Source organism: Pseudogymnoascus destructans (genome assembly GCF_001641265.1).
Source record: "Pseudogymnoascus destructans isolate 20631-21 unplaced genomic scaffold scaffold_4, whole genome shotgun sequence".
Taxonomy (NCBI): domain Eukaryota; kingdom Fungi; phylum Ascomycota; class Leotiomycetes; order Thelebolales; family Thelebolaceae; genus Pseudogymnoascus; species Pseudogymnoascus destructans.
Genome location: NW_020167523.1, coordinates 64,547 through 76,176, shown reverse-complemented (window position 1 = coordinate 76,176; position 11,630 = coordinate 64,547). Strand labels below are relative to the sequence as shown.

The 11,630-nt window shown below is 48.5% G+C and overlaps 3 protein-coding genes across 3 annotated transcripts; 2 read left to right on the top strand and 1 right to left on the bottom strand.

The window, feature by feature from the left end:
* Nucleotides 1-2,312: 2,312 nt before the first annotated feature.
* On the bottom strand, nucleotides 2,313-7,719 carry VC83_01816 (uncharacterized protein). The gene is made up of 10 exons (XM_024465490.1): nucleotides 7,243-7,719; nucleotides 7,117-7,162; nucleotides 6,911-7,058; nucleotides 6,579-6,861; nucleotides 5,964-6,504; nucleotides 5,879-5,917; nucleotides 5,758-5,826; nucleotides 5,447-5,706; nucleotides 4,780-5,390; nucleotides 2,313-4,727 (listed from the first exon to the last, which is right to left on the bottom strand). Exons 1-10 carry the CDS (start codon nucleotides 7,302-7,304, stop codon nucleotides 4,630-4,632), a joined length of 2,157 nt encoding a protein of 718 aa, XP_024326673.1. The 5' UTR covers nucleotides 7,305-7,719; the 3' UTR covers nucleotides 2,313-4,629.
* VC83_01818 (uncharacterized protein) lies at nucleotides 2,525-4,093 on the top strand (the record flags this gene model as incomplete). Its single annotated transcript, XM_024465491.1, has 1 exon — nucleotides 2,525-4,093. One exon carries the CDS (start codon nucleotides 2,525-2,527, stop codon nucleotides 4,091-4,093), a length of 1,569 nt encoding a protein of 522 aa, XP_024326675.1.
* A 697-nt stretch (nucleotides 7,720-8,416) lies between the features above and the next one.
* Nucleotides 8,417-8,749, top strand: VC83_01815 (uncharacterized protein; the record flags this gene model as incomplete). The annotated part of the gene is made up of 1 exon (XM_024465489.1): nucleotides 8,417-8,749. One exon carries the CDS (start codon nucleotides 8,417-8,419, stop codon nucleotides 8,747-8,749), a length of 333 nt encoding a protein of 110 aa, XP_024326671.1.
* Nucleotides 8,750-11,630: the final 2,881 nt, after the last annotated feature.

Below are 11,630 nucleotides of genomic sequence, written 5' to 3'. Positions count from 1 at the left end.
AGCAACGCGTCCGTTAACGCGGTCGCGGACAGTTGTGTATGGCACATCGTAGGTTGTACAAGCCGCTTTAAGGTTGCTAAAATAGCCTTGATGGAAGGCCTGAATAGCTAAATCAATTCGGCCTTCAATCTGACTAGCCGGAGTGTTCTGTGGTTGAGCCATTATAGTCATTAGTGTCCGTAAAGTGCAGATTTGGTGTGTTGCGATACGACTCGCATGCAAATACGACTCGCTTGTCAAGTACGTTATGGATAACGTATTCCACCAGTAAGCCGGTAACACGCGTAAGCCGGTAATCGCGTCGAAAATCAACCCACAAACCATCCGTAAATTACAAAATGAATTGAATTGAATTGAATTGATTACTTTGGAATTGAATTAATTACAATTAAGCTTCTGAGGGCATACTCGAGCATTATGCTCAAGTGATGAACATATACTGCACCTAGGGGGTGCGCGTATTCGTGGCTCTTGCAGAATGCTCGTTAGCTCCTCAACATGCTGAATATCAACCATTTGGGAGCGATTCAACCCTTCTTGAACTGTAAGAACTCCTCCTGTAGCTATATATGACCTCCGCTTTACTCTCTTCTTCTTCTGCCTCTCGTTTTCGGCCCGTAAGTGGCGGTTCTCCTCCGTAAGAAGCACAGCACTATGCATAGCCATTTGACAACCCTTGACTAGTTGATTAAGTGCAACCTCTGTAGGACTTGGTGGACTATGCGTACGACGTTGAATGTACTCCTTAATCGTTTGTGTTTGACGCTCAAGCTCTCGAATATTATGCGGAGTCTCAGGGTTCCAAGGAGAGCTTTGCGGATGGTTTATAGGTGGAGTTGGTGTCCGTAAAGTAATATGAAACTTTTCAAGTACGTAACTTGGATTGTACGGAACAAGCCCAGCAGCCATGAAGCTATTTCGAATATTGTTTGTATTTAGAGCCTCTAGTCGAGTACTTAAATAAGCTCTAAGGAAGTCGGGCTTGTCGATATGGTTAAGACCATTACGCATAAGGTTTTCAATCTGCCGTCCGTAAATCCGTTTTACAGCCGCAAAGCAACCAACATCTAAAGGCTGTAATAGGTGTGACGAATGCGGCGGCATACAAAGCGTAATAATTGAGTGTTCCTTGCAGAATAAGTCGAATTCAGGAGTACTGTGGCTTCCATGACCATCTAGAATTAGGAGTCTGTATACTCCTTTCGTACGATCTCTTGTATGCTTCTCAAATACCTCCGTAAGCCATGTAAAGCCAAGGGTATCGTTCGTCCAACCGTTTTCACTAACACCAATCATCCAATTCGGTGGAAGAGACTTAGTGTACCAAGTGGATTGATGAAGCTTCCCTTCGAATATCACCATTGGAGGCGTGCTCCAACCATCTGTGCAAATGCCCTCAATAACTGTTACCCACTCCCGATTCCCTGGCTGGAGAGTAACTGGCTTTCCAGCTCTTTCAGACCCGCAAACCACTCTTGCGGTTGTGATCACTCCCATCTGGAATCCCGTTTCATCGAAGTTATATATATCATCATCCGTAATCCCATATTTCACCCGTATATTCTCCAGAAGTTGAAACCAGGCTCGAATGATAGTAGGATCTTCACATTTCGCTCGCTGATAGTCATATTTACGATTAAATCGTGATTGTAAGGTTTCGTGACGTCGTACGAACTTATAGACCCAATTCTGGCCAACTGTAAGATCTTGATGGTCCATAGCCGTTAAAGTCGAGCTCCGTTTGTCGCGTCTTTCAAGGAGTAAATTGGCCATTTGTCGTACGGTATTAACTCGAGGTGCTAGACCACGCTCATCCATTGATAGGATCCAACTTATAAGGCTAGATTCCTCAGTCTCTGTGAGTTTGCGGTGTACGGATCGTAACTCGGTCTTCGGAGCGCGACCGTGAAGACGATCGCTAGCAGTTGAATAAGGTACTCCGTACACCTTCGTAGCGGCTCTAAGGCTCTTAAATTGGCCTTTACGGAAGGCTTGAATAGCTAGGAGTATTCTCCCTTCTTTTGAAGCCAACTGAGAGCTCTGATGTTGAGACATATTGTATAGTTTACAGGTTTACGGATGGTTTGTGGGTTGATTTTCGATGCGATTACCGGCTTACGGGTGTTACCGCCTTACTGGTGGAATACGTTAAGCAGTATTACATAAGCTTAACAGGTGGCAGTTCGAATTTGAGGACCATGGGGCGGTGAGACCAATTGGGCTAGTCAGGGTGGCGCACAGGGGCCCCAGCAGACCCTGAATTGAAAGTGGTGTATCCAGGTCCAGGTACTCAGTACATAACATACGGTACACTTAGACGCCACCCGCCACTTCCCACACAGCGTCCGAATCGCTCCAGGCTACAGATATTCCACTAATATTCTCTCCAACGTCGATATTATCTCCCTCCGCAAACCGATTTCTTATCTCGCCGGACTTGCGCATCACTGTTTAGCCACCGCACACTCATCAGCCTAATGAACTGAAGCCCCCAGAGGGCGAAGCGCGCCCGATCACAGTCGCCATGGCTGTAGAATACGACCCCATTCCCCTCTCAGACTTCGACGACATAGACTCCGAGCGCTACAAGTCCAGGCACTGGGCTCGACGTCGACGATGTCCCACCGCCCTCCACCTCTTCCGTAGAGCCCCGCGCCTATTCAGGCCCGTCTACCTCATCATCGCATTATTTGCCTTCCTCAACTGGCAGATCATCCTCAACGCCTCATACCAAAGCCCTCCGCCATTCACCATACCTCGCGAAGGGAACGTATACATTGCCGCGAACATCATCGATGCAGACCTCATAACGGGTGCTTGGGGCGAGTCGCTCAAGGACCTGGTGGATTTGATTGGGAAAGATAGGGTCTATGTGTCCATATACGGGGGCCCGGCCGCTGCGCTCAAGACTCTAGAGAGCAAGCTAGACTGCGACAACAGTCTCGTATCCGAAGAAGACGACCCTATAGACTTGGATGCTCTCCCACACATTACGCTCTCCAATGGTAAACAAAGGACAAAGCGAATCGCATTCTTGGCAGAAGTGAGGAACAGGGCACTGGAGCCACTGAATACCCTGGACAGGAAGTTTGACAAGGTGCTGTTCATCAACGACGTGTTCTTCTCAGCAGCCGATGCAGCGAGGATCTTGTGGGGCACCAACGTCAACGCTCAGGGTGTGTCGGAATATAAAGCCGCATGCGCGATGGACTTCATCAACAGCTGGAAATACTACGACACGTTCGCCACGAGGGATTTCGAAGGTTATAGCATGGGATTGCCGATCTACCCCTGGTTCTCGGGTGAAGGAAATGCAGTCAGCAGGAGGGATGTGTTGGCGGGCCGCGACGCTGTCCGAGTCAAGAGTTGCTGGGGCGGCATGGTCGCGTTCGATGCGCGGTATCTTCAGGCCGACCTTTCGTCTACTACCAAGACCAGAGCGACGAGTGAGGAGCCCAAGGACTTGGCTTCAAGGAATGTCGAGCCTCCGCAACTGCCGATCCGCTTCCGCTCAGAGCCAGAACCTTTCTGGGATACTAGCGAGTGTTGTCTCATCCACGCTGATATTGTGGCTGCCACGCCGTTCCAAGCTCCGTCCAAAGAGGTTAGCAAAATGTACGGCGATGGGATCTTTGTGAATCCTTATGTGCGCGTGACATACGATGCGAGCACATACAATTATCTCTGGCTAGTGCAGCGCTTTGAGAGGCTGTTCAGGGGACCCCAGTCGATCATCAATAGCATTGCGAAGCTGCCAAAATATAACTATAGGAGGGCAGAGGCAGAAGGCGATATAGTTGATGATAGGGAGTGGGTCCCGAATACAACATCCCGCACACGAAGTGAGCTCGACGGAGAGAGCTCTTGGCAAGTCTCGGAGACAGCAAGTAGCAGGGTGAAGCGCGGCTCCACCAAGGCAGGAAAGGGAAAGGAGTATTGGGATAAAAAGGGTCATTACGTCGACGTGAAGAGAGAAGCGACGCGGGGCGGGTACTGTGGGGTCAGATCACTATTGGTACTGAAAGAGAGCAAAGGGGAAGGGGAAGGGAACTGGGACACCATGCTTGACGAGGTGCCACCGTTGGAGAACTGATGTTAGTTTGCTGGGGATTTATTACGCGGACTCAGTCCCATCTGGGGATTGGGTTGGATCTCGGGATTTGGACATGGCGTAAACGAGCGATATGTGGAATATTGTATATGATATACAGAGGAACTTGTAACTAAGTTGGTAATACAGGACATGGGGGGAACCATTTTCCGTGGTAGTTTTTTTGTCAAGGATAACGATCAAACATTGTATATAGCTCTGGATAAAGCCAAAAGAAATTGCGCCTCGGAAAGAGGGTTATATTCTCAGGTGGCAAGAGTAATTTTCTCTACAAAATATGTTTTTCGAATCTCTCTTCCTTTAGGCACAAAACGGGTAGATACACACGCATTTGTCGATATGTGCTTCATACATAACATTGAGGGGAATGGACTCTTTCCTACAAATCTGAATCATCTCGCTAACACGCGGTATGGTAAGTATAAAATGACACTAATGCCAGCCAACTCCTTTTGCGGTACTTTTGGAGGCGGCATTGGGCCAGAAACACGAACACCGTTTCGTTGAGATAAACCGGGTTAATTCAATCCAGAATAATAGGGGTCCCAATTCATGCGGTTATTCGGCTCGCTCAGCGACTCAACCAGCGAAACCTTGAACGCCTTAGCAACCTCTTCTGCGATCGAATTAGCAAGCGCACCAACAACATAACACGATGCGCAACGTACCTCTCATTCCATCTACAGCCTCAAAAGCACTGGCATAATTTTCCAGCCCGCTTAATATACGCCCCAGACCCTGGCGCAGCGCATCCTCATACGCTGAGAGCGCAAGAGTGATCTCTGAATTTGGGGACTCCAGCTGCCCGTTGCGCAGCTTGTATATGAGCAATGTAAGAGCATAAGCGCCCATGAGAGCGCAGCACATGAAGGTGGGCATTGTGCGGGGCGGCAGGGCACTCAGCGGGGTGCTCAGGAGGCCGGAGGGGTCGACCATACCAGAGGGGTTGGGATAAGGGAGGGCGTGCAGGGTTTCGGAGATGTCCAGGGCCGCTTTGCGGGCGATGTTCGTGGAGTAGAGGGCGCTGAATGGCAGCTGCGAGTCACCTGGTGGCGACAGGAGGGGTGGGGGGCGACCTCCAGTGCTGGCGTGGGCTAGGCTGCTGGATGGATGCCCAGGCTGTAATTGACTCGAGGGATCGTGAGATATATCGATATTCGAGCTGTTCGAGGCGAGGACGGGGGTTCTATTGGGCGTAGTTGGTTGCAGTCCACAGTGTAGCTTTGAAAATATCGGAGTGTTCATAAATGCAGGGTAGCGATGGATTTTGATCCGCGCACTGTTGAGAAACGTCAGCGTCAGAGTCGAACAGATAAGAATAAGTAGGAGATGGACCTATTTATCTTAACACGTCCCATTAATCGGAGAGACTTCGCCACAACCGCCTCGCTGGAAGTAACCGGCATGTTGCATGGTGTTTTATCAAACCAAGCGTCTGCTATCTGACTGAGACTTTCCAGCCTTGCTTCCATATCGAGCGTGCGTATATACAGGACTGATAAGTCACCACCATTCTCAGTAATCCTGATGAGGTCGTTGGCATATTTTGACGCATCTAAAATCGCGTACTGGCATTGGACGAAGAATGGAATTGCCTAATCATTTAGCATATGCACGTTTCTAGAGAGGTGTCAGCTATTACAAACCTCGGGGTCTGCAGATAGGGTCGGATAAGGCAGAGAATATTTTGGGTCCCTGACATCAATTGCTGTTTCCTATAGACAGCAAGTTAGCCAAGGTCGGCCTGTGGTAGTTTGGAGGACTTGCAGTGCCGCTTATAGTTGCGACCTCGCAAACGTTGATGTACTACACAATATTAGACCTATTTCATGGATCAACACGAGAATCTTACAGTTGCCCACCAGACTCGGCGCCTTGCTTCGACAAACTGGTCTACTATTGGAGAGTAAAGCTTCGCTTCTAATGCTAGCATCAATGACTGTCCCGAGCGATTCAGCATCTTCTTTATGTTTCCTCGTTGGCCATATTCATAGATACTCAGTATCATTAGCGCCACATTGGATTCTAAGTCCAATGGTAGATCCTGATGGAAGGGTGCTCGATATGTGCGCGGACTTCCATTGGAAAGCGCATCCTTGGGGTTGATAATCGAGTCAACAAGCTCAGTCTCATTATCGAGCGCTTCAAAAGCCGCCTGCGCAAATTTATGGGCCTGGATCCTGCGGTTCCAAGTTGAATTCTCGCCTTTTGGATCAGGGTCGTCGGGGAGAGGTATGAGAGCAAGTATTGCCGAGAGAGCGAGTGAAAGCGGTGTACTGGGTCCATAGCCACCCGTAAGGCTTCCAAGCGCCACAGGCCGATCAACCGGTGATCGGATTGGGGGTGGCAGAGCCGGGAAATAGGCGTGGCAGTAGACATAATACGCATCTAGTCTACAGTCGGTAGTATCAGCTTCCGGTGTCTGGCAAGACAGTACTCGAGTAGCAATACAATGAATACAACTCACATATCAGCATCAGTCTCATAGGTTCGTACGTCACTCGAGTTCTCGTCGGATCCACTTGTAAGGGATGCACTGTTAAAGCTATCCCAGGCACTGCTTTCACTGTCCCCAAGTGGGTCGAATTGCATGCCAGAGAAACCATGCACTTGGTCCAACTGATCTATGCCATATAATGGCGCGCCCGCATTGGTCCGGGCGTCGGAAAGCACGACGTCTTCCCCGGAGAATTCGTCGAGCTGCCGGAGGCCAACGCCAGTGTCGGAGATGATGGATGCTTCTAAAAATTCTGCGTATAGCCATTAGAATGTGCAAAGTAGACGGGGCGTAATACTTACGCTGCGGGACTGATAGGGGAGACTCCTGCTTGAGGATGTCGGCGGTAGATATACGCGGCTTTCCTTTTGAGCGCCGGCCATGTAGGGAAACCCGAGGCCCGCCTCGTCTGCTTCGAGTATATAGGCACTCCTTCCCCTTTTCCAAGCACTGGCCATAAGCCGTCAGCATCTTCATATTCCCATCATGGAGATCTATGCATTCTCACCTTTGAACAATCTTGCTTCCCGTCACATCTTATGCGGGAGCTCCGACTAAAGTTAAAGATGGTGGATCAGCACTCGCAGCTTCCTCTGCTACCTGGGGAGATAGTAACAAGTGGGAATAGCCATACCACGACAAGCAAGCGAGCTTCACCGGCGGCTTTGCGAATTTTTTGCGTGCCTGGGAATCCATATCATGTGATTGAATAGAGACGGGGCCAAACACGGCCGAACAACGTGGTGCTTGGCGGCAGCGCGTGGGAATGGGGCAGCGTATGAGCTACAGCAATGCAATAGCTAGCTGAAGTGGAATTGTGGATTTAGGAGGAATAGAACTACCCAGTAATATAGCTGCAACCGAGATATATAAATAACAGCGGAGAGACGGGACGGCGGCAACAAGATGAGGCGGCAAAAATACCGAGAGTGAGGATGTGCATGGCATTTGGGGGGAGGGTCCACCGGAGACGTATTAATCCGGGAAAACCCGCGCTGTTGTCAACATGTTGATTACCAAATATGCGTGTAAACAGAGCCTCGGCCATCTTTGGACTTTTTCGGATTTTCAGATCCACTCTCTTTGTCAGGAGCAGAAGCTGTTGAGTAATAAATGTATGTATTCCTGACTATGTAACCTATACTTGGCTTTACCGATAATCCGTACGGAGATCATGTGAGATCATGTGACTATTACAACACACCCCCCCTGTTGGAGGGAAAGGAGGACATGGGCGTGGGGATTCGGTGGAAATTAGGCCCTGAGACACCCGTATTTCCCAAGGCGACCGTCCAGCTCCCATACTGGGTGGCCGTGCTGATCTGCTGCAGCCACCGAAATCCTCCACCGCTCAGGTGATTACCACCCAGCCGTACGGGGTTTTTCCCCATTCCCTACATATAGAATACGTAGGCCCGTAGGATAGTATAGGAATTTAATTGTTTCATTTTTACTCTAAATTACCATATTTACTGTGAGCGTTCTGTTCCGTTGCACCCGGGATTAATTACGGTCGCCGGAGATCTACATACAGTCCTGGCCCTACATCCCCGGACCGTAGAATTACTCCCATCACCCCCCACGTATCCCCATAGGAGCCTCAAATTGTAATATGAGGAACTCGGGAAAAAAAAAGGGGTGGTTATACCCGGGCCGGTGATAATAGTATGTCAGTCACGTACGCCCGATGATTCACATCTACGCCTAGTAACTCATTTCCAATCGGAAAACAAGTTGGCCACTTCAGATTGGATCTTCCGTCTTTCTTCCATCTGCCCCTGCCTACCACACATACCCTATCCTTTCCCATGAATCCCCACACCCCACCATACTTCTCTCTTCTTGTCGGCAAGTCCGTACGAGACAAGATGCCTGCTGTTGGACAGGTCTTTGTGGAAGACCTAAGCGAGGTCTTTGTGGATGCCAACATCCACATTTACCTTCCTCCTGCTGCCCGGGAGTCCCTGCCCCATCCTCTGCCTATATTGGCACCTCGGGTGTACACGACTGTCCCATACAGGTCCCCTGGGAATGTTCGCCTTGAACACCCGCAAGAAATTGCAGGGTTCTACATCCAGGCAGCGGGAGAGAATGTCGCTCAGGTCTCCCAGGTGAGATCAATGGGTTGTGAGCAGTTGTAAGGACACAGGGCACCCAGCTCACAGTAATAGCATATGAGAGTGCGAGTCGGAGGCTAAATGGATGCTATCCTATAGGTCTACTACGAAGGATACAAAAAAGATGATGGGGGAACCCCGTGAGTCGATTGTCTCAAGTACCCGAAACCCATCCGACTCGGTTCCGACTCGGTTAGCCCACCCAAATGATCACACGTGACCCGCAGCTACCCAGAGTCTACTCCCTAGAATGAGAGACGAGAAGGCATCCTTACAGCAGTGTGATGCTGCGTACGTAGAAGAGGGATCTCGGCAGATTCCCTTCTTTACAGTATGCATATCCTTTGGGAATGTGCAGGGTGGTGCCTGTGCTTCCTGTGTCATGAAACACCAGGCCGCAGCCTGCTCTCTTCGTGAGTACTTCCCTTCCCTGTTGACTTATGCACCTTTTAGCGTTCTTATGAGTCCGTACGAGCTAACACTTATAGATTCCTCCCAAGATGATCGGGAGCCCACCCCTCCTCCGAAGGATGACACTCCTCATCCTGGAGAATGTGCTGGGACTCGGGCCCATACGCGGAAGTTGGCGCTTGAGGCTACGCAGAGAAATGGTGGTAGGAATACTGTTTAAGTAGGGATTTGGATGTACGGACTTGTGGTGCTTGGGTTTTTCTTGTATAGATAGACAGAAATGGCAATGGATTTCTTGGTGATTCTTGTGCCATTCTTCTGACAGTTCCATACGTAAGTGTAAATGTATGAAAAGTCAGGGATTCTCCTGTTTTTATATGGTAAAAGTTGGGGATTTCCCTTGTTACCCCTGATTTCCCCCCTTTTGTTGAAATGGGTTTTGTATTTCGAAAAAAAATATGATGAAATCCGCATGCATAGTGTTGTATCTAGCTCGTACGGATCTATGAAACTGTCGAAAAAGAGTGTATATTTGTTAGGTCCCAAGGTATTCCATTGGGAAAGTTGAAATAAGAACGCATAGTGAAACTGGGTGTAACTGTAGGCGGCTTGGTCATTCTGAGAGTTCTATGTTCGTACGGAGCTCATCAGTCTCCTGTTCTTGTATTGCCTCACTTTTCAGATATTGTGATCTAGGGGGCTCGTTTCTGAGGTACAAAGGTAGCCACTGCTTCGTACGGAGTTGTGCTCTTAAGTAAGCACTCCTATAAACCCCCTCCTCAAGTCCTCAGTGAACACAGCAGCCGAAAGCCCATAGCCCCCACTGTTCACGACCTCCACCGCCTCCTCATCAGATGACACCACTCTGCACGCCGCGAGCGACGCGAACGACTCCTCTAGCCAGAGGGGATCCTCGTCGTATAGGAGGTGCTTTATGTCCACAAGGTTTAAATGATTAATAAACTCCTCGTGTCTTTGGCGTGGTAGGGCTTTTGTAAACCCGTCTGCTGGCTGTAATGGTGGGTGCACCAGATGTGAGAATCTAGCCACCCAAGGAAGGGATGAATTTACTAAGACAACACACTGTCTTAGGAAACAGAGCCAAAGGGTCGTAGCTTAGACTATTCCACAACGCAGCAATCAGGTGTGTGATGTAGTGAAGTGGTTCAGACAAGTTGCAACAAATGTTGAGTCTGGGAACTCAGGGGTAAGTCAGAGGTTAACACCTCACTGACTTTTCAGAAACAAGGAGTAACAAGATGAATGCTTGGAAGCTTGGAAAAGACGTGGAAGTATGTGATAGCCGATTTACTGTATTGTCTGCTTGCCCTTTCTTAAGGAAAGGGCAATCCTATTTATGCTAAAGGAGTGTAGTTCTCTCATTTTCCATGACTTTCCATGACTAACCAGGCTTGGTAACTGTAGTCGACATAAGAGAATCCCATAGAACCATCTCTTAGTTCGTAGCCTATAGGAAGTAAAAGGAGGTCCAAGGTCAGAGTACCCCTATAGACAAATTATGTCATAGACAAATTATGTCACAGACAAATTATGTCATAACTTAACCAATCTTGTGGGTAACTAAAGAGCGATGACGTGTAATGAATCATAGAGGTTTGTAGGAGCTTTTAGAGCTATCGTTCATGCTCCTAGGCCTCTAGTTGGTAGAGATATGTCATGTGGTAGTATGAGTGATGTCATGTAATGAATCATAGAGGGTTGTAGAGATATGCTATGTGGTAATATCGGCCCAGTAACTAAGGAGCGATGTTGTGTAATGAATCATAGATGGTTGTAGCAATCGTTGAGTAGTATTGCTCTTGTTGTTGGTGTGACAAGCCAAAATATGTATAGTGATTTGTAGGTTTGAGGAGGAGATTTCCAAGTTTGCTCTTGAGTTTGATAGCAAACTGAGTGCAACGAATGTCAGTATGACACTGGCATCTCGTACGTAGCTATCCACTTGATATCGAGATTGCGTCTCTCTATCTCCAGTCTTAGCCAGTGGGAGTGAATATCAATATGTTTGAGTTTTGTAACTAGCTTGGGGGACTCTTTGAGTAAGAGCCGTACAGTCTGCATATTGTCACATTGTAGGGTGAACTTCTCATTAAGATCAAGTTTGATAGTTGAGAAAAATCACTGCCACCAATAGAGCTGTTTTGCACTATGTGAAAGAGCTAGAAGCTCAGCTTCTGTAGTTGAGGTTGATACCGTTTTCTGCTTTGTACAGCACCAGTCAATTGCTCCTCCAAAGAGTGTGAAGAGATACCCTTCTGTACTCTTTCTTGTAGCTTCGCAATCTGCGTATGAAGCATCACTATAGCATTGGAAGTGTGGTGTATTGATCTTTGGTCCGTACTGGAGGGCTAGATGTTTTGTCTCCTTTAGATAGAGTATAAGTCGATCGACTGCTGCCATGTGGTCTGGTCCTGGGTTAACAAGGTATTCGGATAGTTTCTGCACCGTACGGGATATATCTGGTCTTGTAACC